Below are 24601 nucleotides of genomic sequence, written 5' to 3' on the forward strand. Positions count from 1 at the left end.
GGCAGTGTTCCCACTGTATGATACAAGGCAGTGTCCCCACTGTATGATACAAGGCAGTGTCCCCACTGTATGATACAAGGCAGTGTCCCCACTGTATGATACAAGGCAGTGTCACCGCTGTATGATACAAGGCAGTGTCCCCATTGTATGATACAAGGCAGTGTCCCCACTGTATGATACAAGGCAGTGTCCCCACTGTATGATACAAGGCAGTGTCCCCACTGTACGATACAAGGCAGTGTCACCACTGTACGATACAAGGCAGTGTCACCACTGTATGATACAAGGCAGTGTCCCCACTGTATGGTACAAGGCAGTGTTCCCACTGTATGATACAAGGCAGTGTCCCCACTGTATGATACAAGGCAGTGTCCCCACTGTATGATACAAGGCAGTGTCCCCACTGTATGATACAAGGCAGTGTCCCCACTGTACGATACAAGGCAGTGTCACCACTGTATGATACAAGGCAGTGTCCCCACTGTATGATACAAGGCAGTGTCCCCACTGTATGATACAAGGCAGTGTCACCACTGTATGATACAAGGCAGTGTCCCCACTGTATGATACAAGGCAGTGTCCCCACTGTATGGTATGCAGCTGTACAGATACTATATTTGTTTTGGCTCTCTAGGGGTCCCAGACTCTTTCCGTAGAATACCCCCACAGCCCAAGGGAGACAGGAATAGCCCCCTTTATTTTCAGAATAGAGACCTGTAACCCTTCATAAGGAGGCCATGGTATAAAAGGAGGACAGTTTCTAGCGTCTAGTGTCCCCTCGCATGTCTTGTTGCGCTCCTCATTCTACAAAAACGTGAACAAATGGTCAGAATATTGCGCAAACAAACACCAGTGCTGCCTGTGACCACACGAGGTCATCACCAAAGATCCTCAGAGTACATGCCACCTCTCAGATGTTCCATGAGGGGAGGTAAGTATGCTGTTACCACTAGTATCACCACAGGTGTATGGGCGTTACTGCTGTTACCACTGTTACTGCTGTTACCTCTGCTGTTACTGTTGCTGCTGCCATCACTGTTGCTGCTGCTGTTACCCCTGTTGATGCTGTTACCAATGTTGCCGCTGTTGCCAGGGGCGGATCCAGGAGAAAATGACAGGGGAGCACCATGATAGGTGACAGTTTGGGAGGGGGAGGGGGGGTGTTAGTGGTGCCAGTGTACATGCTAAGGGAGCAGTGAGAATGGGATTAAATGGCAGAGGGAGAGCGAGAATGGGATTAAATGGCAGAGGGAGAGCGAGAATGGGATTAAAAATAGGCCCTGGCATTTACAGTACACCGGCCCACCTTGGAGACAAAAGTGAAGGATGTAGTTGTGCACACCGAAGGCACGCTCCGGAAAAGGGGGTGTGGCTACTCAAAAGGTGGTGTATCCTTAAGTGTATCCTTAAGTGTAGTGTACCACACCATATACAACTGCTACACATTATGCAACAAATACTAGACCCCATTATACTTGCCCCTTACACATAATGCCACACGGATTGAGCCAAAATTCACATAATGCCAAACATATTAAGCCAAAATTGCGCGCCAAAGCGCCCATTAGAGGTTTACATCATAATGCCCATTCCATGTTAAGCCACACAGCATAATATCCATTACATATTATGCCAGACACCGGCTGCCCGGCTGTATTCAGAGCACTGCAGGTCCCGGCTATTTGAAATAATACCCCTTTCACACCAGAAAATGCAGGGACTTACCCGGGAATATTGTCTCAGGATCATGCAGGGACGGGTTGGCCCATTTTACACCAGCCTAGTCCCTGCATTTTCTGGTGTGAGGGGGAAAGAAACCCCTCCCCCTTTAACCGGCTATATCATCTGAACCAACTGCCCATTTACATGAGATCAGTATCACACTGAGTGGACTTCAAATGATTTTGGTCCCATAAAACTGGGCCGTTTGGTTCCAGAGTAATCTGCCCTCAAACAACATGAACAGCCATGAAATTACATTTCAGAAATAAAAACATCAGTTTACCCGCAATATCTCCGGAACGAGTTGACCCATATGGACCAGCCTGGTATCAAATTTGAAGGGCCAGCAATTTGGGTACGAATGAAAATGAGAATCTGTGACATGGGGGGGGGGGGGGGGGGGGTGGGACTGGCAGGGGGTTGGAGTTAGCGGGTCCCATGTTATCCTATGGGGAAAATGTTCCAGGTTTGCCAGGCAATATCTCCAGGCGATATCTCCGGTTCCCAGGAGGCTAATGACCCGGGGCCAGGCTCGTCGGAAAGCCCTAATCCTCAGCTACAAAATGAGCTGACCCCCCTGAATCCGCCCATCGCTGTTGCTGCTGCTGCTACCGTTGTTGCTGCTGTTCCTTAGTACACCTGCAGGCCCGGTTACTGACCCCTGTATAATGTGTCCCCAGGATGTGCAGTACGCTGACATTGATTACATGGAGCGTCAGATGGACTTCACGCTGGGTGAGAACTTTGCAGGATTGCCGGCTCTGGTTGACCAGATAAGATCAGAAGGAATGAGATTTATTATACTGCTGGTGAGTGATATGTATGTAAACAGAGAGCGGTAAAGTAGAGAAGGCAATCGGGGGATAACGGTACATATTCCATGTTGGACCTGTATTAAGACTTCTGTATTCCAATATCTGTATTCCTAGCATGTGAGCCCAAGTTGTGTCACCTAGTAACCCATGCTGGAGATTTGTGACTCATTATAAGAACTCCTAAATATATCTATATTATTAATGCTATTATCAGGAACCCATATGGTGTCACCGATTACTCAGTGCTGTACAGGGTACATCTGTAATTCGCACCAATATTGACACTATACATAAGTGTGACGTTGTATGTAATGATAATGTTGTGCTAAATATACTAAGTATGTGTGTTACCTATAGGATCCAGCCATTGCCGGGAATGAAACCAAACCCTACCCAGCGTATGACCGAGGCGTTCAGGATGATGTGTTCATTAAATGGGCGGATGGGAGCGGTATAGTGTGGGGAAAGGTAAGTACACACCGCCCAGGCCAGGATCATTATCTGTCATATAGTATGGCCAGCTGCAACTCTACAAACCAGTCATGTCCAAGCTACGGCCCTCCAGCTGTTGTGAAACTACAATTCCCATCATGCCTTGCCACAGTTTTGCTATTAGGGAATGCTAAAACTATGTCAAGGCATGCTGGGATGTGTGGGTTCACAACATCTGGAGGGCCACAATTTGGACATGCCTGCATAAACATCATCGTACTTTCTTTTGCTGAAACTTTATTTACATTGCACACCCTTTACCAATGTTACACCGCACAGAAGTGTCTCTGTTTCTCATTTCACTACACAGTAGTAACCCTTATATGCACAATGCCACAGATTAAAGCCCCTTATTCACAAAATGCCACACAGCAGTGCTGACCATTACAGCAAATTATGCCACACAGTAGTACTCCTTATACTGTACATGTTACCCATTGAAGGAGATGGGTGAAGATCTCAGTGCCTCCTGAAAGACAGCGCCTAAGGCATTTTCTCCCATCATGCAACTCTGCTGTGTTTTATTGTTCAAAATTTGAGTCTCCATTGAAGCCCTTATCTGCTTAATATTAATAATATGTTATAATTTGTTTCTTTTTTGCATTTCGTTAAGGTCTGGCCAGATTTGCCTAATGTCAAGGTTGATAATTCTTTAGACTGGGATACACAAGTTAAGGTAATAATATTTTACTAATGGACGAATTTATAGGGAACTCACACAGGAAATATCTGATTACCTATTAGGTGGCCGTACCGTACGGCCCGGAAATTAGCGCGCCCTGCGCTCAGAGACAGGGGCGGGGCCAGGCAGACAGTTGTGTACAATGTATTGAGTTTGAGTTTACCTGAAGGGTAAAAAAAAAGGGGCAGACTAGATGGGCCAAATGGTTCTTATCTGCCGTCACATTCTATGTTTCTATGTATGAGACCGAGGTCTTATGTTTTGGCACTGACTTCAGTTACTGACTGTAGTGATATTGTAATATATAATTGTACATTTGGGGGTAGGTTTACACCGATGATCAGCAACTTTCTGCCATGGATTTAAGGTGATAACAGAAATAAATGCTAAACCAGGTTTTGACAAATCACGGGATGGTAAGTCTGTTTCTTGAAATCCGCAGCGGATATGAGACCCAATTCAGACCTGATAGCAAGGCTGTGAATTTATATGATGAATGATAATTGACACACTGCGCATGAGTACGACGCCGGCCAGCGATGGAGTACTGCAGCTATACTATACGCATGGAGCTTAGTGACAGGAAGTAGCGTCTGGGGTGGAGAACGTCCGTTTAGTGGGAGTGCTAATAAAATATTAGGCGTGCTGGAAAAATGCTGGGAGTGTCCTGGAAAAGGCAGGCGTGCCCAAGTGATTCAGGGGAGGGCGTGTGACGTTGTATACATCTATTTACACAGCGAGAACATGGATTCGCAAGGTGGGATTTCCCTCTAGCAGGCCGGAGTCTCAACTGAACGCTGGCCACTGCAAACTCGCGGCTTTGCGATCTGGTCTGAATCGGGCCCAATGTCCTAGCCAATGTATATGTATGGCAGTTCTGAGATCACCTAAAATAAGTAGAAGAGCAGAAACTATTATCATAAATAGTAATAAATGGAAACATTGATTGTAGAAAGTTTAAATTGCAAACATTTTATTGAGTCCTGTTGAACCTTTATTTCTACAGCTCCATTATATTACATAGGGTTCTGGGATAAAGGGCTGTGGGCGACAGTGACTAGGCCGACACGAAGAATGGTTGACACTTTTATTGGTGTCTATGTCGACATGGACACCATATTATTGTACTGTGTCGCCTCGCATGGCTCGCTACGCTCGGAACACTGTTATAATCTAACTCTATGCTCACTTGGATTGTAAAGTATGAAGTCGGTCTAATCAACAAAAAACATGGAAAACTTGCATCAAACATTTCCGTGTAGACAATGTCCATGTTGTCCTTAAGCTTCTGTCATTGTCGACCTAGAAGTGGTCGACCTAGTCGCTGTTGACCTAGACATTGTCGACTCAGGGACCGGATACCGTTACTTAGCATTGACGTGACTGAATGTACTTGCTATAGGCTATACTGAAATTCCTATTATTATTATCATTTATTATTGTAGCTTTACAGAGCCCACGCTGCCTTCCCCGACTTCTTCATGGAAAGGACAGCAAAATGGTGGGAGCGCGAGATCGAGGAATACCGCCAACAGTATATTCGGTTTGATGGACTCTGGATAGTAAGTTAACACGCCATACTCATTTACTGTAGGAACCAATAGCCAATAGCCATAATTCAGCGTGGTGCGGGACATGAACACTGACAGAGGACGCACTGCTTTATAGAGCTAACCATAATACAGTGTGGTGCTGGACATGAACACTGACAGCGGACGCACTGCTTTATAGAGCTAGCCATAATACAGCGTGGTGCTGGACATGAACACTGACAGCGGACGCACTGCTTTATAGAGCTAGCCATAATACAGCGTGGTGCGGGACATGAACACTGACAGTGGGCGCACTGCTTTATAGAGCTAGCCATAATACAGTGTGGTGCTGGACATGAACACTGACAGCGGACGCACTGCTTTATAGAGCTAGCCATAATACAGCGTGGTGCTGGACATGAACACTGACAGCGGACGCACTGCTTTATAGAGCTAGCCATAATACAGCGTGGTGCGGGACATGAACACTGACAGTGGGCGCACTGCTTTATAGAGCTAGCCATAATACAGCGTGGTGCGGGACATGAACACTGACAGAGGACGCACTGCTTTATAGAGCTACCCATAATACAGTGTGGTGCGGGACATGAACACTGACAGCGGACGCACTGCTTTATAGAGCTAGCCATAATACAGCGTGGTGCGGGACATGAACACTGACAGCGGACGCACTGCTTTATAGAGCTAGCCATAATACAGTGTGGTGCGGGACATGAACACTGACAGCGGACGCACTGCTTTATAGAGCTAGCCATAATACAGCGTGGTGCTGGACATGAACACTGACAGCGGACGCACTGCTTTATAGAGCTAGCCATAATACAGCATGATGCGGGACATGAACACTGACAGCGGACGCACTGCTTTATAGAGCTAGCCATAATACAGCGTGGTGCGGGGCATGAACACTGACAGCGGACGCACTGCTTTATAGAGCTAGCCATAATACAGCGTGGTGCTGGACATGAACACTGACAGCGGACGCACTGCTTTATAGAGCTAGCCATAATACAGCATGATGCGGGACATGAACACTGACAGCGGACGCACTGCTTTATAGAGCTAGCCATAATACAGCGTGGTGCGGGGCATGAACACTGACAGCGGACGCACTGCTTTATAGAGCTAGCCATAATACAGCGTGGTGCGGGACATGAACACTGACAGCGGACGCACTGCTTTATAGAGCTAGCCATAATACAGTGTGGTGCGGGACATGAACACTGACAGCGGACGCACTGCTTTATAGAGCTAGCCATAATACAGCGTGGTGCGGGACATGAACACTGACAGCGGACACACTGCTTTATAAAGCTAGCCATAATACAGCGTGGTGCGGGACATGACCACTCACAGCTGACGCACTGCTTTATAGAGCTAGCCATAATACAGCGTGGTGCGGGACATGAACACTGACAGCTGGCGCACTGCTTTATAGAGCTAGCCATAATACAGCGGGGTGCGGGACATGGCCACTGACAGCGGACGCACTGCTTTATAGAGCTAGCCATAATACAGCGTGGTGCGGTACATGGCCACTGACAGCGGACGCACTGCTTTATAGAGCTAGCCATAATACAGTGTGGTGCGGGACATGAACACTGACAGCAGACGCACTGCTTTATAGAGCTAGCCATAATACAGCGTGGTGCGGGACATAAACACTGACAGCGGACGCACTGCTTTATAGAGCTAGCCATAATACAGCGTGGTGCGGTACATGGCCACTGACAGCAGACGCACTGCTTTATAGAGCTAGCCATAATACAGCGTGGTGCGGGACGTGAACACTGACAGCGGACGCACTGCTTTATAGAGCTAGCCATAATACAGCATGGTGCGGGACATGAACACTGACAGCGGACGCACTGCTTTATAGAGCTAGCCATAATACAGCGTGGTGCGGGACAGGAACACTGACAGCGGACGCACTGCTTTATAGAGCTAGCCATAATACAGCGTGGTGCGGGACGTGAACACTGACAGCGGACGCACTGCTTTATAGAGCTAGCCATAATACAGCATGGTGCGGGACATGAACACTGACAGCGGACGCACTGCTTTATAGAGCTAGCCATAATACAGCGTGGTGCGGGACAGGAACACTGACAGCGGACGCACTGCTTTATAGAGCTAGCCATAATACAGCATGGTGCGGGACATGAACACTGACAGCGGACGCACTGCTTTATAGAGCTAGCCATAATACAGCTTGGTGCGGGACATGAACACTGACAGCGGACGCACTGCTTTATAGAGCTAGCCATAATACAGCATGGTGCGGGACATGAACACTGACAGCGGACATACTGCTTTATAGAGCTAGCCATAATACAGCGTGGTGCGGGACATGAACACTGACAGTGGACACACTGCTTTATAGAGCTAGCCATAATACAGTGTGGTGCGGGACATGAACACTGACAGCGGACACACTGCTTTATAGAGCTAGCCATAATACAGCGTGGTGCGGTACATGGCCACTGACAGCGGACGCACTGCTTTATAGAGCTAGCCATAATACAGTGTGGTGCGGGACATGAACACTGACAGCGGACGCACTGCTTTATAGAGCTAGCCATAATACAGCGTGGTGCGGGACATGAACACTGACAGCGGACGCACTGCTTTATAGAGCTAGCCATAATACAGCGTGGTGCGGTACATGGCCACTGACAGCGGACGCACTGCTTTATAGAGCTAGCCATAATACAGCGTGGTGCGGTACATGGCCACTGACAGCGGACGCACTGCTTTATAGAGCTAGCCATAATACAGCGTGGTGCGGGACATGAACACTGACAGCGGACGCACTGCTTTATAGAGCTAGCCATAATACAGCGTGGTGCGGGACAGGAACACTGACAGCGGACACACTGCTTTATAGAGCTAGCCATAATACAGCGTGGTGCGGGACATGAACACTGACAGCGGACGCACTGCTTTATAGAGCTAGCCATAATACAGCATGGTGCGGGACATGACCACTGACAGCGGACGCACTGCTTTATAGAGATAGCCATAATACAGCTTGGTGCGGGACCTGAACACTGACAGCGGACGCACTGCTTTATAGAGCTAGCCATAATACAGCATGGTGCGGGACATGAACACTGACAGCGGACGCACTGCTTTATAGAGCTAGCCAAAATACAGCGTGGTGCGGGACATGAACACTGACAGTGGACACACTGCTTTATAGAGCTAGCCATAATACAGCGTGGCGCGGGACATGAACACTGACTGCGGACGCACTGCTTTATAGAGCTAGCCATAATACAGCATGGCACGGGACATGAACACTGACAGCTGGCGCACTGCTTTATAGAGCAAGCCATACAGCGTGGTGCGGGACATGAACACTGACAGCGGACACACTGCTTTATAGAGCTAGCCATAATACAGCATGGTGCGGGACATGACCACTCACAGCGGACACACTGCTTTATAGAGCTAGCCATAATACAGCGTGGTGTGGGACATGAACACTGAGAGCTGATGCACTGCTTTATAGAGCTAGCCATAATACAGCATGGTGCGGGACATGAACACTGACAGCGGATGCACTGCTTTATAGAGCTACCCATAATACAGTGTGGTGTGGGACATGAACACTGACAGCGGACGCACTGCTTTATAGAGCTACCCATAATACAGTGTGGTGCGGGACATGAACACTGACAGCGGACGCACTGCTTTATAGAGCTAGCCATAATTCAGCGTGGTGCGGGACATGAACACTGACAGAGGACGCACTGCTTTATAGAGCTACCCATAATACAGTGTGGTGCGGGACATGAACACTGACAGCGGACGCACCGCTTTATAGAGCTAGCCATAATACAGCGTGGTGCGGGACATGAACACTGAGAGAGGACGCACTGCTTTATAGAGCTAGCCATAATACAGCGTGGTGCGGGATATAAACACTGACAGAGGACGCACTGCTTTATAGAGCTACCCATAATACAGTGTGGTGCGGGACATGAACACTGACAGCGGACGCACTGCTTTATAGAGCTAGCCATAATACAGCGTGGTGCGGGACATGAACACTGACAGCGGACGCACTGCTTTATAGAGCTAGCCATAATACAGCGTGGTGCGGGACATGAACACTGACAGCGGACACACTGCTTTATAGAGCATGCCATAATACAGCGTGGTGCGGGACATGAACACTGACAGCGGACGCACTGCTTTATAGAGCTAGCCATAACACAGCGTGGTGTGGGACATGAACACTGACAGCGGACGCACTGCTTTATAGAGCATGCCATAATACAGCGTGGTGCGGGACATGAACACTGACAGCGGACGCACTGCTTTATAGAGCTAGCCATAACACAGCGTGGTGTGGGACATGAACACTGACAGCGGACGCACTGCTTTATAGAGCTAGCCATAATACAGCGTGGTGCGGGACATGAACACTGACAGCGGACGCACTGCTTTATAGAGCTAGCCATAATACAGCGTGGTGCGGGACATGAACACTGACAGCGGACGCACTGCTTTATAGAGCTAGCCATAATACAGCGTGGTGCGGGACATGAACACTGACAGCGGACGCACTGCTTTATAGAGCTAGCCATAATACAGCGTGGTGCGGGACATGAACACTGACAGCGGACGCACTGCTTTATAGAGCTAGCCATAATACAGCGTGGTGCGGGACATGAACACTGACAGCGGACACACTGCTTTATAGAGCATGCCATAATACAGCGTGGTGCGGGACATGAACACTGACAGCGGACGCACTGCTTTATAGAGCTAGCCATAACACAGCGTGGTGTGGGACATGAACACTGACAGCGGACGCACTGCTTTATAGAGCTAGCCATAATACAGCGTGGTGCGGGACATGAACACTGACAGCGGATGCACTGCTTTATAGAGCTAGCCATAATACAGCGTGGTGCGGGACATGAACACTGACAGCGGACGCACTGCTTTATAGAGCTAGCCATAATACAGCGTGGTGCGGGACATGAACACTGACAGCGGACGCACTGCTTTATAGAGCTAGCCATAATACAGCGTGGTGCGGGACATGAACACTGACAGTGGACACACTGCTTCATAGAGCTAGCCATACAGCGTGGTGCGGGACATGAACACTGACAGCGGACGCACTGCTTTATAGAGCTAGCCATAATACAGCGTGGTGCGGGACATGAACACTGACAGCGGACGCACTGCTTTATAGAGCTAGCCATAATACAGCGTGGTGCGGGACATGAACACTGACAGCGGACGCACTGCTTTATAGAGCTAGCCATAATACAGCGTGGTGCGGGACATGAACACTGACAGCGGATGCACTGCTTTATAGAGCTAGCCATAATACAGCGTGGTGCGGGACATGAACACTGACAGCGGACGCACTGCTTTATAGAGCTAGCCATAATACAGCGTGGTGCGGGACATGAACACTGACAGCGGACGCACTGCTTTATAGAGCTAGCCATAATACAGTGTGGTGCAGGACATGAACACTGACAGCGGACGCACTGCTTTATAGAGCTAGCCATAATACAGCGTGGTGCGGGACATGAACACTGACAGCGGACGCACTGCTTTATAGAGCTAGCCATAATACAGCGTGGTGCGGGACATGAACACTGACAGCGGATGCACTGCTTTATAGAGCTAGCCATAATACAGCGTGGTGCGGGACATGAACACTGACAGCGGACGCACTGCTTTATAGAGCTAGCCATAATACAGCGTGGTGCGGGACATGAACACTGACAGCGGACGCACTGCTTTATAGAGCTAGCCATAATACAGCGTGGTGCGGGACATGAACACTGACAGTGGACACACTGCTTCATAGAGCTAGCCATACAGCGTGGTGCGGGACATGAACACTGACAGCGGACGCACTGCTTTATAGAGCTAGCCATAATACAGCGTGGTGCGGGACATGAACACTGACAGCGGACGCACTGCTTTATAGAGCTAGCCATAATACAGCATGGTGCGGGACATGAACACTGACAGCGGACGCACTGCTTTATAGAGCTAGCCATAATACAGTGTGGTGCGGGACATGAACACTGACAGCGGACGCACTGCTTTATAGAGCTAGCCATAATACAGTGTGGTGCGGGACATTAACACTGACAGCAGACGCACTGCTTTATAGAGCTAGCCATAATACAGCGTGGTGCGGGACATGAACACTGACAGCGGACGCACTGCTTTATAGAGCTAGCCATAATACAGCGTGGTGCGGGACATGAACACTGACAGCGGACGCACTGCTTTATAGAGCTAGCCATAATACAGCGTGGTGCGGGACATGAACACTGACAGCGGACGCACTGCTTTATAGAGCTAGCCATAATACAGCGTGGTGCGGGACATGAACACTGACAGCGGACGCACTGCTTTATAGAGCTAGCCATAATACAGCGTGGTGCGTGACATGAACACTGACAGCGGACGCACTGCTTTATAGAGCTAGCCATAATACAGCCTGGTGCTGGACATTAACACTGACAGCGGACGCACTGCTTTATAGAGCTAGCCATAATACAGCGTGGTGCGGGATATAAACACTGACAGCGGACGCACTGCTTTATAGAGCTAGCCATAATACAGCCTGGTGCTGGACATTAACACTGACAGCGGACGCACTGCTTTATAGAGCTAGCCATAATACAGCCTGGTGCTGGACATTAACACTGACAGCGGACGCACTGCTTTATAGAGTTAGCCATAATACAGCGTGGTGCGGGACATAAACACTGACAGCGGACACACTGCTTTATAGAGCTAGCCATAATACAGCGTGGTGCGGGGCATGAACACTGACAGCGGATGCACTGCTTTATAGAGTTAGCCATAATACAGCCTGGTGCTGGACATGAACACTGACAGCGGACGCACTGCTTTATAGAGCTACCCATAATTCAGCGTGGTGCGGACATGAACACTGACAGCGGATGCACTGCTTTATAGAGCTAGCCATAATACAGCATGGTGCGGGACATGAACACTCACAGCGGACGCACTGCTTTATAGAGCTAGCCATAATACAGCGTGGTGCGGGACATGAACACTGACAGCGGACACACTGCTTTATAGAGCTAGCCATAATACAGCATGGTGCTGGACATGAACACTGACTGCGGACGCACTGCTTTATAGAGCTAGCCATAATACAACGTGGTGCGGGACATGAACACTGAGAGAGAACGCACTGCTTTATAGAGATTGCCATAATACAGCGTGGTGCTGGACATGAACACTGACAGCAGACGCACTGCTTTATAGAGCTAGCCATAATACAGCGTGGTGCGGGACATGAACACTGACAGCGGACGCACTGCTTTATAGAGCTAGTCATAATACAGCGTGGTGCGGGACGTGAACACTGACAGCAGACGCACTGCTTTATAGAGCTAGCCATAATACAGCGTGGTGTGGGACATGAACACTGACAGCGGACGCACTGCTTTATAGAGCATGCCATAATACAGCGTGGTGCGGGACATGAACACTGACAGCGGACGCACTGCTTTATAGAGCTAGTCATAATACAGCGTGGTGCGGGACGTGAACACTGACAGCAGACGCACTGCTTTATAGAGCTAGCCATAATACAGCGTGGTGTGGGACATGAACACTGACAGCGGACGCACTGCTTTATAGAGCATGCCATAATACAGCATGGTGCGGGACATGAACACTGACAGCGGACGCACTGCTTTATAGAGCTAGCCATAATAACGCATGGTGCGGGACTGGAACACTGACAGCAGATGCACTGCTTTATAGAGATAGCCATAATACAGCGTGGTGCGGGACATGAACACTGACAGCGGACACACTGCTTTATAGAGCTAGCCATAATACAGCGTGATGCGGGACATGAACACTGACAGCTGACGCACTGCTTTATAGAGCTACCCATAATACAGCATGGTGCTGGACATGAACACTGACTGCGGAAGCACTGCTTTATAGAGCTAGCCATAATACAACGTGGTGCGGGACATGAACACTGAGAGAGAAAGCACTGCTTTATAGAGATTACCATAATACAGCGTGGTGCTGGACATGAACACTGACAGCAGACGCACTGCTTTATAGAGCTAGCCATAATACAGCGTGGTGCGGGACATGAACACTGACAGCGGACGCACTGCTTTATAGAGCTAGCCATAATAACGCATGGTGCGGGACAGGAACACTGACAGCAGATGCACTGCTTTATAGAGCTAGCCATAATACAGTGTGGTGCGGGACATGAGCACTGACAGAGGACACACTGCTTTATAGAGCTAGCCATAACACAGCGTGGTGCGGGACATGAACACTGACAGCGGACGCACTGCTTTATAGAGCTAGCCATAATACAGCGTGGTGCGGGACATGACCACTCACAACTGACGCACTGCTTTATAGCGCTAGCCATAAAACAGCGTGGTGCGGGACATGACCACTCACAGCTGACGCACTGCTTTATGGAACTAGCCATAATACAGCGTGGTGCGGGACATGAACACTCACAGCTGACGCACTGCTTTATAGAGCTAGCCATAATACAGCGTGGTGCGGGACATGAACACTGACAGCTGACGCACTGCTTTATAGAGCTAGCCATAATACAGCGTGGTGCGGGACATGAACACTGACAGCGGACACACTGCTTTATAGAGCTAGCCATAATACAGCGTGGTGTGGGACATGAACACTGACAGCGGACGCACTGCTTTATAGAGCTAGCCATAATACAGCGTGGTGCGGGACATGAACACTGACAGCGGACGCACTGCTTTATAGAGCTAGCCATAATACAGCGTGGTTCGGGGCATGAACACTGACAGCGGACGCACTGCTTTATAGAGCTAGCCATAATACAGCGTGGTGCGGGACATGACCACTCACAGCTGACGCACTGCTTTATAGAGCTAGCCATAATACAGCGTGGTGCGGGACATGACCACTCACAGCTGACGCACTGCTTTATAAAACTAGCCATAATACAGCGTGGTGCGGGACATGAACACTCACAGCTGATGCACTGCTTTATAGAGCTAGCCATAATACAGCGTGGTGCGGGACATGACCACTCACAGCTGACGCACTGCTTTATAGAGCTAGCCATAATACAGCGTGGTGCGGGACATGACCACTCACAGCTGACGCACTGCTTTATAAAACTAGCCATAATACAGCGTGGTGCGGGACATGAACACTGACAGCTGACGCACTGCTTTATAGAGCTTGCCATAATACAGCGTGGTGCGGGACATGACCACTCACAGCTGACGCACTGCTTTATAGAGCTAGCCATAATACAGCGTGGTGCGGGACATGACCACTCACAGCTGACGCACTGCTTTATAAAACTAGCCATAATACAGCATGGTGCGGGACATGAACACTGACAGCTGACGCACTGCTTTATAGAGCTAGTCATAATACAGCCTGGTGCGGGACATGAACACTGACAGCGGATGCACTGCTTTATAGAGCTAGCTATAATACAGCATGGTGCGGGACATGACCACTCACAGCTGACGCACTGCTTTATAGAGCTAGCCATAATGCAGCGTGGTGCGGGACATGACCACTCACAGCTGACGCACTGCTTTATAGAGCTAGCCATAATACAGCGTGGTGCGGGACATGACCACTCACAGCTGACGCATTGCTTTATAGAGCTAGCCATAATACAGCATGGTGTGGGACAGGAACACTGACAGCGGACGCACTGCTTTATAGAGATAGCCATAATACAGCGTGGTGCGGGACATGAACACTGACAGCGGACACACTGCTTTATAGAGCTAGCCATAATACAGCGTGGTGCGGGACATGACCACTCACAGCTGACGCACTGCTTTAAAGAGCTAGCCATAATACAGCGTGGTGCGGGACATGACCACTCACAGCTGATGCACTGCTTTATAGAGCTAGCCATAATACAGCGTGGTGCGGGACCTGAACACTGACAGCGGACACACTGCTTTATAGAGCTAGCCATAATACAGCCTGGTGCGGGACATGAACACTGACAGCGGACGCACTGCTTTATAGAGCTAGCCATAATACAGCGTGGTGCGGGACATGACCACTCACAGCTGACGCACTGCTTTATAGAGCTAGCCATAATACAGCGTGGTGCGGGACATGACCACTCACAGCTGACGCACTGCTTTATAGAGCTAGCCATAATACAGCGTGGTGCGGGACATGACCACTGACAGCTGACGCACTGCTTTATAGAGCTAGCCATAATACAGCATGGTGTGGGACAGGAACACTGACAGCGGACGCACTGCTTTATAGAGATAGCCATAATACAGCGTGGTGCGGGACATGAACACTGACAGCGGACACACTGCTTTATAGAGCTAGCCATAATACAGCGTGGTGCGGGACATGACCACTCACAGCTGACGCACTGCTTTATAGAGCTAGCCATAATACAGCGTGGTGCGGGACATGACCACTCACAGCTGATGCACTGCTTTATAGAGCTAGCCATAATACAGCGTGGTGCGGGACATGACCACTCACAGCTGACGCACTGCTTTATAAAACTAGCCATAATGCAGCGTGGTGCGGGACATGAACACTCACAGCTGACGCACTGCTTTATAGAGCTAGCCATAATACAGCGTGGTGCGGGACAAGAACACTGACAGCTGACGCACTGCTTTATAGAGCTAGCCATAATACAGCGTGGTGCGGGACATGACCACTCACAGCTGACGCACTGCTTTATAGAGCTAGCCATAATACAGCGTGGTGCGGGACATGAACACTGACAGCGGACGCACTGCATTATAGAGCTAGCCATAATACAGCGTGGTGCGGGACATGAACACTGACAGCGGACGCACTGCTTTATAGAGCTAGCCATAATACAGCGTGGTGCAGGACATGACCACTGACAGCGGACGCACTGCTTTATAGAGCTAGCCATAATACAGCGTGGTGCGGGACATGACCACTCACAGCTGACGCACTGCTTTATAGAGCTAGCCATAATACAGCGTGGTGCGGGACATGACCACTCACAGCTGATGCACTGCTTTATAGAGCTAGCCATAATACAGCGTGGTGCGGGACATGACCACTCACAGCTGACGCACTGCTTTATAAAACTAGCCATAATGCAGCGTGGTGCGGGACATGAACACTCACAGCTGACGCACTGCTTTATAGAGCTAGCCATAATACAGCGTGGTGCGGGACAAGAACACTGACAGCTGACGCACTGCTTTATAGAGCTAGCCATATTACAGCGTGGTGCGGGACATGACCACTCACAGCTGACGCACTGCTTTATAGAGCTAGCCATAATACAGCGTGGTGCGGGACATGAACACTGACAGCGGACGCACTGCATTATAGAGCTAGCCATAATACAGCGTGGTGCGGGACATGAACACTGACAGCGGACGCACTGCTTTATAGAGCTAGCCATAATACAGCGTGGTGCAGGACATGACCACTGACAGCGGACGCACTGCTTTATAGAGCTAGCCATAATACAGCGTGGTGCGGGACATGACCACTCACAGCTGACGCACTGCTTTATAGAGCTAGCCATAATACAGCGTGGTGCGGGACATGACCACTGACAGCTGACGCACTGCTTTATAGAGCTAGCCATACAGCATGGTGCGGGGCATGAACACTGACAGCAGACACACTGCTTTATAGAGCTAGCCATACAGCGTGGTGCGGGGCATGAACACTGCTTTATAGAGCTAGCCATAATACAGGCTGTTCGCCAAATCGCATGAAAAATGCTTTTTTGTGCATTCGATTTTGCATTTGATCATGTGATTTATCGAATGCACCGTTCAATAAAAAATTTGGTGGGATTGCATGATCAAAATGCGAATGCATCAAATGCGTTATAAAACACACCAGATTATCGAACCGATCTTGAAAAATGTAAATAGATGGCTGGCCTATCTGGGGGATACATAACCAGGCAGCCATTGTAACTCCCTACACTCCTGTTTGCTTTGTGACTAGAGCAGCAGCATAATGGTGGGCAGTGGGGCAGTATAATGGTGGGCACATGGGCCTGCTGCAATATAATGGTGGGCAGTGGGGCAGTATAATGGTGGGCACATGGGCCTGCTGCAGCATAATGGTGGGCAGTGGGGCAGTATAATGGTGGGCACATGGGCCTGCTGCAGCATAATGGTGGGCAGTGGGGCAGTATAATGGTGGGTACATGGGCCTGCTGCAACATAATGGTGGGCAGTGGGGCAGTATAATGGTGGGCACATGGGCCTGCTGCAGCATAATGGTGGGCAGTGGGGCAGTATAATGGTGGGCACATGGGCCTGCTGCAGCATAATGGTGGGCAGTGGGGCAGTATAATGGTGGGCACATGGGCCTGCTGCAGCATAATGGTGGGCAGTGGGGCAGTATAATGGTGGGCACATGGGCCTGCTGCAGCATAATGGTGGGCAGTGGGGCAGCATAATGGTGGGCAGTGGGGCAGTATAATGGTGGGCACATGGACCTGCTGCAGCATAATGGTGGACAGTGGGGCAGTATAATGGTGGGCACATGGGCCTGCTGGAGCATAATGGTGGGCAGTGGGGCAGTATAATGGTGGGCACATGGGCCTGCTGCAGCATAATGGTGGGCAGTGGGGCAGTATAATAGTGGGCACATGGGCCTGCTGCAGCATAATGGTGGGCAGTGGGGCAGTATGATGGTGGGCACATGGGCCTGCTGCAGCATAATGGTGGGCAGTGGGGCAGTATAATGGTGGGCACATGGGCCTGCTGCAGCATAATGGTGGGCAGTGGGGCAGTATAATGGTGGGCACATGGGCCTGCTGCAGCATAATGGTGGGCAGTGGGGCAGTATAATGGTGGGCACATGGGCCTGCTGCAGCATAATGGTGGGCAGTGGGGCAGTATAATGGTGGGCACATGGGCCTGCTGCAGCATAATGGTGGGCAGTGGGGCAGTATAATGGTGGGCACATGGGCCTGCTGCAGCATAATGGTGGGCAGTGGGGCAGTATAATGGTGGGCACATGGGCCTGCTGCAGCATAATGGTGGGCAGTGGGGCAGTATAATGGTGGGCACATGGGCCTGCTGCAGCATAATGGTGGGCAGTGGGGCAGTATAATGGTGGGCACATGGGCCTGCTGCAACATAATGGTGGGCAGTGGGGCAGTATAATGGTGGGTACATGGGCCTGCTGCAACATAATGGTGGGCAGTGGGGCAGTATAATGGTGGGCACATGGGCCTGCTGCAGCATAATGGTGGGCAGTGGGGCAGTATAATGGTGGGCACATGGGCCTGCTGCAGCATAATGGTGGGCAGTGGGGCAGTATAATGGTGGGCACATGGGCCTGCTGCAACATAATGGTGGGCAGTGGGGCAGTATAATGGTGGGCACATGGGCCTGCTGCAGCATAATGGTGGGCAGTGGGGCAGTATAATGGTGGGCACATGGGCCTGCTGCAGCATAATGGTGGGCAGTGGGGCAGTATAATGGTGGGCACATGGGCCTGCTGCAACATAATGGTGGGCAGTGGGGCAGTATAATGGTTTGCACATGGGCCTGCTGCAGCATAATGGTGGGCAGTAGGGCAGTATAATGGTGGGTACATGGGCCTGCTGCAGCATAATGGTGGGCAGTGGGGCAGTATAATGGTGGGTACATGGGCCTGCGCGGCCAGCCACTTGCAGCGGTGCAGCATTCTGTGCAATAGGCCATATTATAATGCTGTGCAGTGTTGTTTACAAAGGGATTTGCGATACGGGGGCGGGGCTTGATGACGTTTTAAAGTAGACAATTGTGCATATAGGACCTGATTCTGGTTCACTTGCAAAAGTAAATTCTCTCTCTAATGGGCAGAACCGTGGTGCGTTGCAGGTGGGGCAGATGTAACATGTGCAGAGAGAGTTAGATTTGGGGAGTTATTTTGTTTCTGTGCAGGGTAAATACTGGCTGCATTATTTTTACACTGCAATATACAGTAGATATCAGTTTGAAGTACAAACCCCACCCAAATCTAACTCTCTGCACATGTTACATCTGCCCCACCTGCAGTGCACATGGTTTTGTCCATTAGAGAGAGAATTTGCTTTTGTGAGTGAACCAGAATCAGGCCCATAAAGATTTACTGTTTCTATATAATAAATGCAAGGATAATTGTGTCTATAATCACTTCCTTGTAAACATAATGACATCTAATATACTGTATATTATTTATCTCTATTTATGCAATGAAAGTCTGTAATAGTGAAAGGTTCATGTTCCACCAGAGAATCGATATAGACACACTTACTATAAGGCACATTATACTATAAAGTCATAGGTGCATATAATTCCGTCTGCAGATTAATATAACTTTTATAAGCAATCTGTGGATCCATTGAATAAGCTTGGAGCAATTATGGGTAATTCAGGGTCAAACACACGTGTCACTGGGTGCACACATATGATACGTGGACATGGAAGCATTGTAGGCTTGTAGATTGCATCACTGGCTACTCAGAGTGGATTGTATGCCGATATACTGTATATCTCTGATGGATTCAGGGCCGGTGTACGTCTTCTCAGTCCTGTAGGCAAAATTTAACCTATTGCCCCCCCCCCCCCTCCCCCCCCAACCCCACATTGCCACCAATACCCTCTTTCTATACCCTCTAACATCCGAAGGGCAGAAAACGGTACTGTACTGACCAAAAAGGTACAGTTGGAGAGTATGTCTCATGTATACAGTATGGTAACGTGGGCTTTCTCTCTCTTATGTATATTAGGATATGAACGAGCCCGCCAGCTTTGTGCATGGATCCGTAACTGGTTGCAAAAATGACACCTTAAACAATCCTCCATACATGCCGGGTAACTACAGTACATCAATTATACTTTCATTATGACTTAGAATACCATTATGTAAATTATAACGTATGGGTGACGTGTCAGAACCACCCTGTGTGAAGGAGGAACTGTTGTCAGATCTGTCCTGCTAAATCTTATTGGAAAATGGCAGCAATTAAGAGACAACACTGGTTTTCTAAAAGGTCTACGTTCCCCCCAGTGACATCACCCATTAGAAAGGGAGTGACATCATGTACAGTAAGCCACACCCCTTATTATATAATGTTTCTAGGGAGTGGCTTCATGGACCACCCTAAACACTATTTGGTCTCACTTCTGCTTGGTGACAACATCTAAATGGATGGCATTAAAATAGCATAGCATGTATTATTATTTTGGTATCACCATCTTTGATGTCACCCAGTTTGTCCTCCCAAACTTTTTTTTTGTTTTTCCTAATGACAATGGAGAAAGGGGACATGTAAGCTATATTCAGTCAAGTCATGTCACAAGGACAATAATATATGATTCTGTTTATATTTAGCCTTGGAGTCCAGACACATGGGACTATCGCACAAGACCCTATGCATGGATAGTACTCAACATCTTCCCAATGGAGAGACCGTTAACCACTATGACGTGCACACCCTGTATGGGTGGTCCCACTCTAAGCCCACATTTGAGTGAGTTTTTACAATGTCCAATCTTCTATTTACAGGATTTAGACCTAAATTTGTATATGGCAAATTTTGGTACTTTATGTAATATCTGGGCTCCCGTTTTTCTTATGAGACCGCGTCCGCTCGCCACGCTTCGGGCACGGTGGCTCCCTGCCCTCGCCACGCTATATAAAATCAACTCCATGTGTAGTTGGATAGTAGGGGTATGAAAAAATGGGGTGCATTTAACATGGGAGCCCAGATAATACATAAGTACCCAAATTTCCTTTTATTTTTTTTCATAGGCCATTGTTATTATCATTATCGATAATTATTGTCTAGGACAGCTGTACATTGTTTACATTTTAAGGTGCAAAGGTGTCACCCTATGGTGTCAGCAAATTGTTACCTTAATTTCTCTGTTAGTTTATACAGTATACCACCTATTTTCACAGGTGGCCCTATGGCTGTCATACCTGTAGGGCAGCATAGGGTAGAGGATTTTAGGGGGCAGAGGGTGACATGTTGGTGAGGGTATGTTAGAGGGTAGAGGGTGACATGTTGGTGAGGGTATGTTAGAGGGTAGAGGGTGGCATGTTGGTGTGGGTGTGTTAGGGGTAGAGGGTGGAAAGCTGGTGTGGGTGTGTTAGACATAGTGAATTGCATGTTGGTGTGAGTGTGGTAGGGGGTAGAGGGTGACATGGTGGTGTGTGGTTGTTAGGGGGGTAGAGACAACTGATGAACCCCATAAATGCACCCCATGGTAAATGAGGCAACAGATTTTCAACTCATTGTGTGTGCTATCACTGTGGCCCCATATTAAGAAAACTGCCCTACTACCACCACTAACTACATTGCATTCAGTACAAACACAAATGTTGACCATTGTACATTGCCATGTTTTCCAGTGCTCTGCGGAAAATCACAGGAGAACGTGGTATAGTTATCTCCCGCTCTACATACCCAACTTCCGGACAGTGGGTGGGGCACTGGCTTGGTGACAATACAGCGGCATGGGATCAAGTTGCCAAATCCATTATTGGTGAGTGTCCCATTCAAGAAATGGGTGTGCCTGGAAGATGAGGTTTCTCAGTGTAAAACATTAAGTGCATTAATGAGGGGACCCAGTTTAGTAGCAGGTGGTGGTGACTGCTGAATTTCACTTTATACATGTGTCCTCATAATGTGTTGAGGTGTTTATTACGGCAATGCTTGTCTCCGTTAAGCAAATGAATGTAAGCTCTGCATGTTTCCTGTCCTTGGACAGTCAGGTAGAGCTGACTGCAGAAGCAATATTGCTTTCAGTTATTGCTGGGACTCTCTCATTAGTCATTCAAGGTCTACGTTGATACTGTATGTATAAAAGCAGAGCACTGTGCAATATGTTTTGAGCACCATCTATCTACAGTGTATAGCTTGGCCTACTGTACCTATGCTTTACTTTTATTTACAAAGTTAATTCATTCTGTACATATAAATTTACCTTGGGATCATTATGGAATAATATATTATTGTTAACTCTAATTGGATTAGGGAAGTAGCACCCAATTCACGTATTAAATATGAATCTGCTCATACACCCTGATATATGGTCTCCTATCAGCATTTTTTCCATGACACCCCCTAGACTTAAATATTTTTATTGATACATTTTTTTTTAAAATGGAGTAAACTGCGCTGACTGGTCACGTCTAGCGTCAGTTATGTGGAGTTGTGCTTCTGATTGGCCACATGTGCTACGACTGGCAGTCACTTGCACTGCTTTTGCCTATCACTTTGACCATAAGTAATTTGATTTGGTGCTGTGCCACCAGCCACAGGAGCCCCCACAAGAGCCCCGCAGCACCCCAGGGTGCCCAGGCACACCGATTGAGGACTGATGTAATTATCTTTCTGCATACACATCTCATATGTCCTGTCCTTGCTGGACCAATGTCAGATGACAATACTCCTAACAGTAGAACCTGATATATGTTATATCACATCTTCCTTCCTACTGTTTTTATTTTATTTTATGATACCTCAAATCAGTGATATTATGTATTACCATTATAGTCAATTAATGTTCAAAAGGTTATAGAAAGGCAATACCCGCACCAGGACTAATGCTCAGTATATTTTTTTCTTTTTCAAATCGGCCCCTTATTATTTATTTTATTTTAGTGTAGGTAATTGTATTATAACAGGGGGTGCAGCCACAGACTGTTGAGTTAGACGTAAAGGGGGGAAGGATAGAGAAGGAGTCTGTTTATGGGGCACTAAGAGTAGTACTAAATGTTAAAAAATTAACTTTTATTAGTTTATGTTAAGATTATGATCTGTTGCCACAGCGAAAATTTTAGAAACTTTTCGTAGATAGGGTGTAAGAAGAAATTCTTAATTAAAATAAACTGTGTCCAGTTCGGCTAGATGTGTGTGTCTTTATTTATTTCTTTTCTTACTTTGTAGTATACTTGGGAATATATCCATGTGGTTATAGAATATATTTTGGTTAGATAGATACTTTGTTCTTGTTGCAGCTAGTCAGGAAATCTGAGCTCTGTTATAGCCCTTTTACACCACCTCAAAACCCCGGGTCTTTGGCGGGTCAGACCCTGGTCAGAGGCGGTGTAAATGTGTCACGCCGTGTCCCTTTACACTGGACTTCTACCCAGGTCCTGAACTGGGTAGAACATGGCCAGGACCTGGGTAGAGGATGGTGTAAATGGGTACGCCGGGTTGGATGACCCAGCTCCTATTTACATCAATGGGAGGCGTACAACCTGCGGACCGCAGCGTCCGCAGGTTGGACAGGGGGAAGCATGATGATGTCAGATGATGGCAGATGATGTCAGCTCCAAGCGCCGCCTCCATCTACACTGCGGGTGGGCTCCGCATTGTAAATGGAGCCATTAAAGGCTTTTTGGTGTAAAAGGAGTATTATTAGTTTCTCTTTCAAATGTAACATTTATAGTTTCACCAGACATATTGGCTCAGTTCCCAGTTCCTGCTATATTTCTAATAACACTTCCAACTTATATTCCACATGAGTATCTATATAGTTGACAAGTAGTGATTTATGTAGGTAGCGGGCAGTTATTTGTACTGTATATCCGTCTTTTAGTGTAGTTAAATTGCCTGTTGGAGATTTGTTATGTGTGCTCTCACTTATGTATTTTCACAGTATTGTTAACTCTCAATTATAATTCCTGCAGGGCACCTGGACAGATGCTACCTGCTAATTGATTAGTATTTTAACTGTATGCTCCTTGGATAGAGCCAAGTTAATCAGAATTTATTAACTAGCACATATACACTGATGTGATATACACATGCACAATGATAAATTATTATTATCTCTTATATTGCATTGGTACTACTAGTTGTATATTTAATGTATGTCCCGCAAATCTCTGTTCAGGCTAATGACACATAGGTGTTACCCCACGGATTGGGCTATTAGTTTAGACACGTGCACGTTGAATAGAGTGCTAATATAAGCGAAAAAGATGGGGTTCTGGAAAAAATGGCGCTGAATGAAGAATATATCTGTACTTATCTTTACATGGAGATTCTTCTGGTTGATGGTATTTTTTGCTTGAGATTTTGTCTCCAGAGCGGTAAGAATATGAAAAGATAAGATTTGGAAAATAGAGCGATATGATGGTCTATTTTTTCACTGAAGGGTTAATCAAGAGAACGTCCAGTGTCAGCAAGGGGGCGTACCTTACTTACACTGGAATGATGTAAATTACACATATAATGGTATCTTTTAGATGATGGGTGCGTACTCGTACTCACGGCGTATTAGATGTTGACACTCCTCAAAAGGTTTCTTTTAGATGTCCTCGTTCAAAGA

The 24601-nt window shown here is 48.0% G+C and overlaps 1 protein-coding gene across 1 annotated transcript in view; it reads left to right on the forward strand.

Annotated features, from left to right (window-relative positions):
- Positions 1–24601, forward strand: part of LOC146019754 (maltase-glucoamylase-like) — a 146258-nt gene that overhangs the window by 93678 nt on the left and 27979 nt on the right. Inside the window, exons 32-38 of the mRNA XM_083152286.1 lie at positions 2403–2531; positions 2895–3005; positions 3643–3705; positions 5157–5273; positions 20044–20128; positions 20649–20787; positions 21672–21805. Of these exons, the coding sequence (XP_083008412.1) occupies positions 2403–2531; positions 2895–3005; positions 3643–3705; positions 5157–5273; positions 20044–20128; positions 20649–20787; positions 21672–21805 (778 nt within the window). The remainder of the gene's footprint in view (positions 1–2402; positions 2532–2894; positions 3006–3642; positions 3706–5156; positions 5274–20043; positions 20129–20648; positions 20788–21671; positions 21806–24601) is intronic.

This window comes from Crinia signifera, chromosome 7, assembly GCF_055691185.1.
Source record: "Crinia signifera chromosome 7, ASM5569118v1, whole genome shotgun sequence".
Taxonomy (NCBI): Eukaryota; Metazoa; Chordata; class Amphibia; order Anura; family Myobatrachidae; genus Crinia; species Crinia signifera.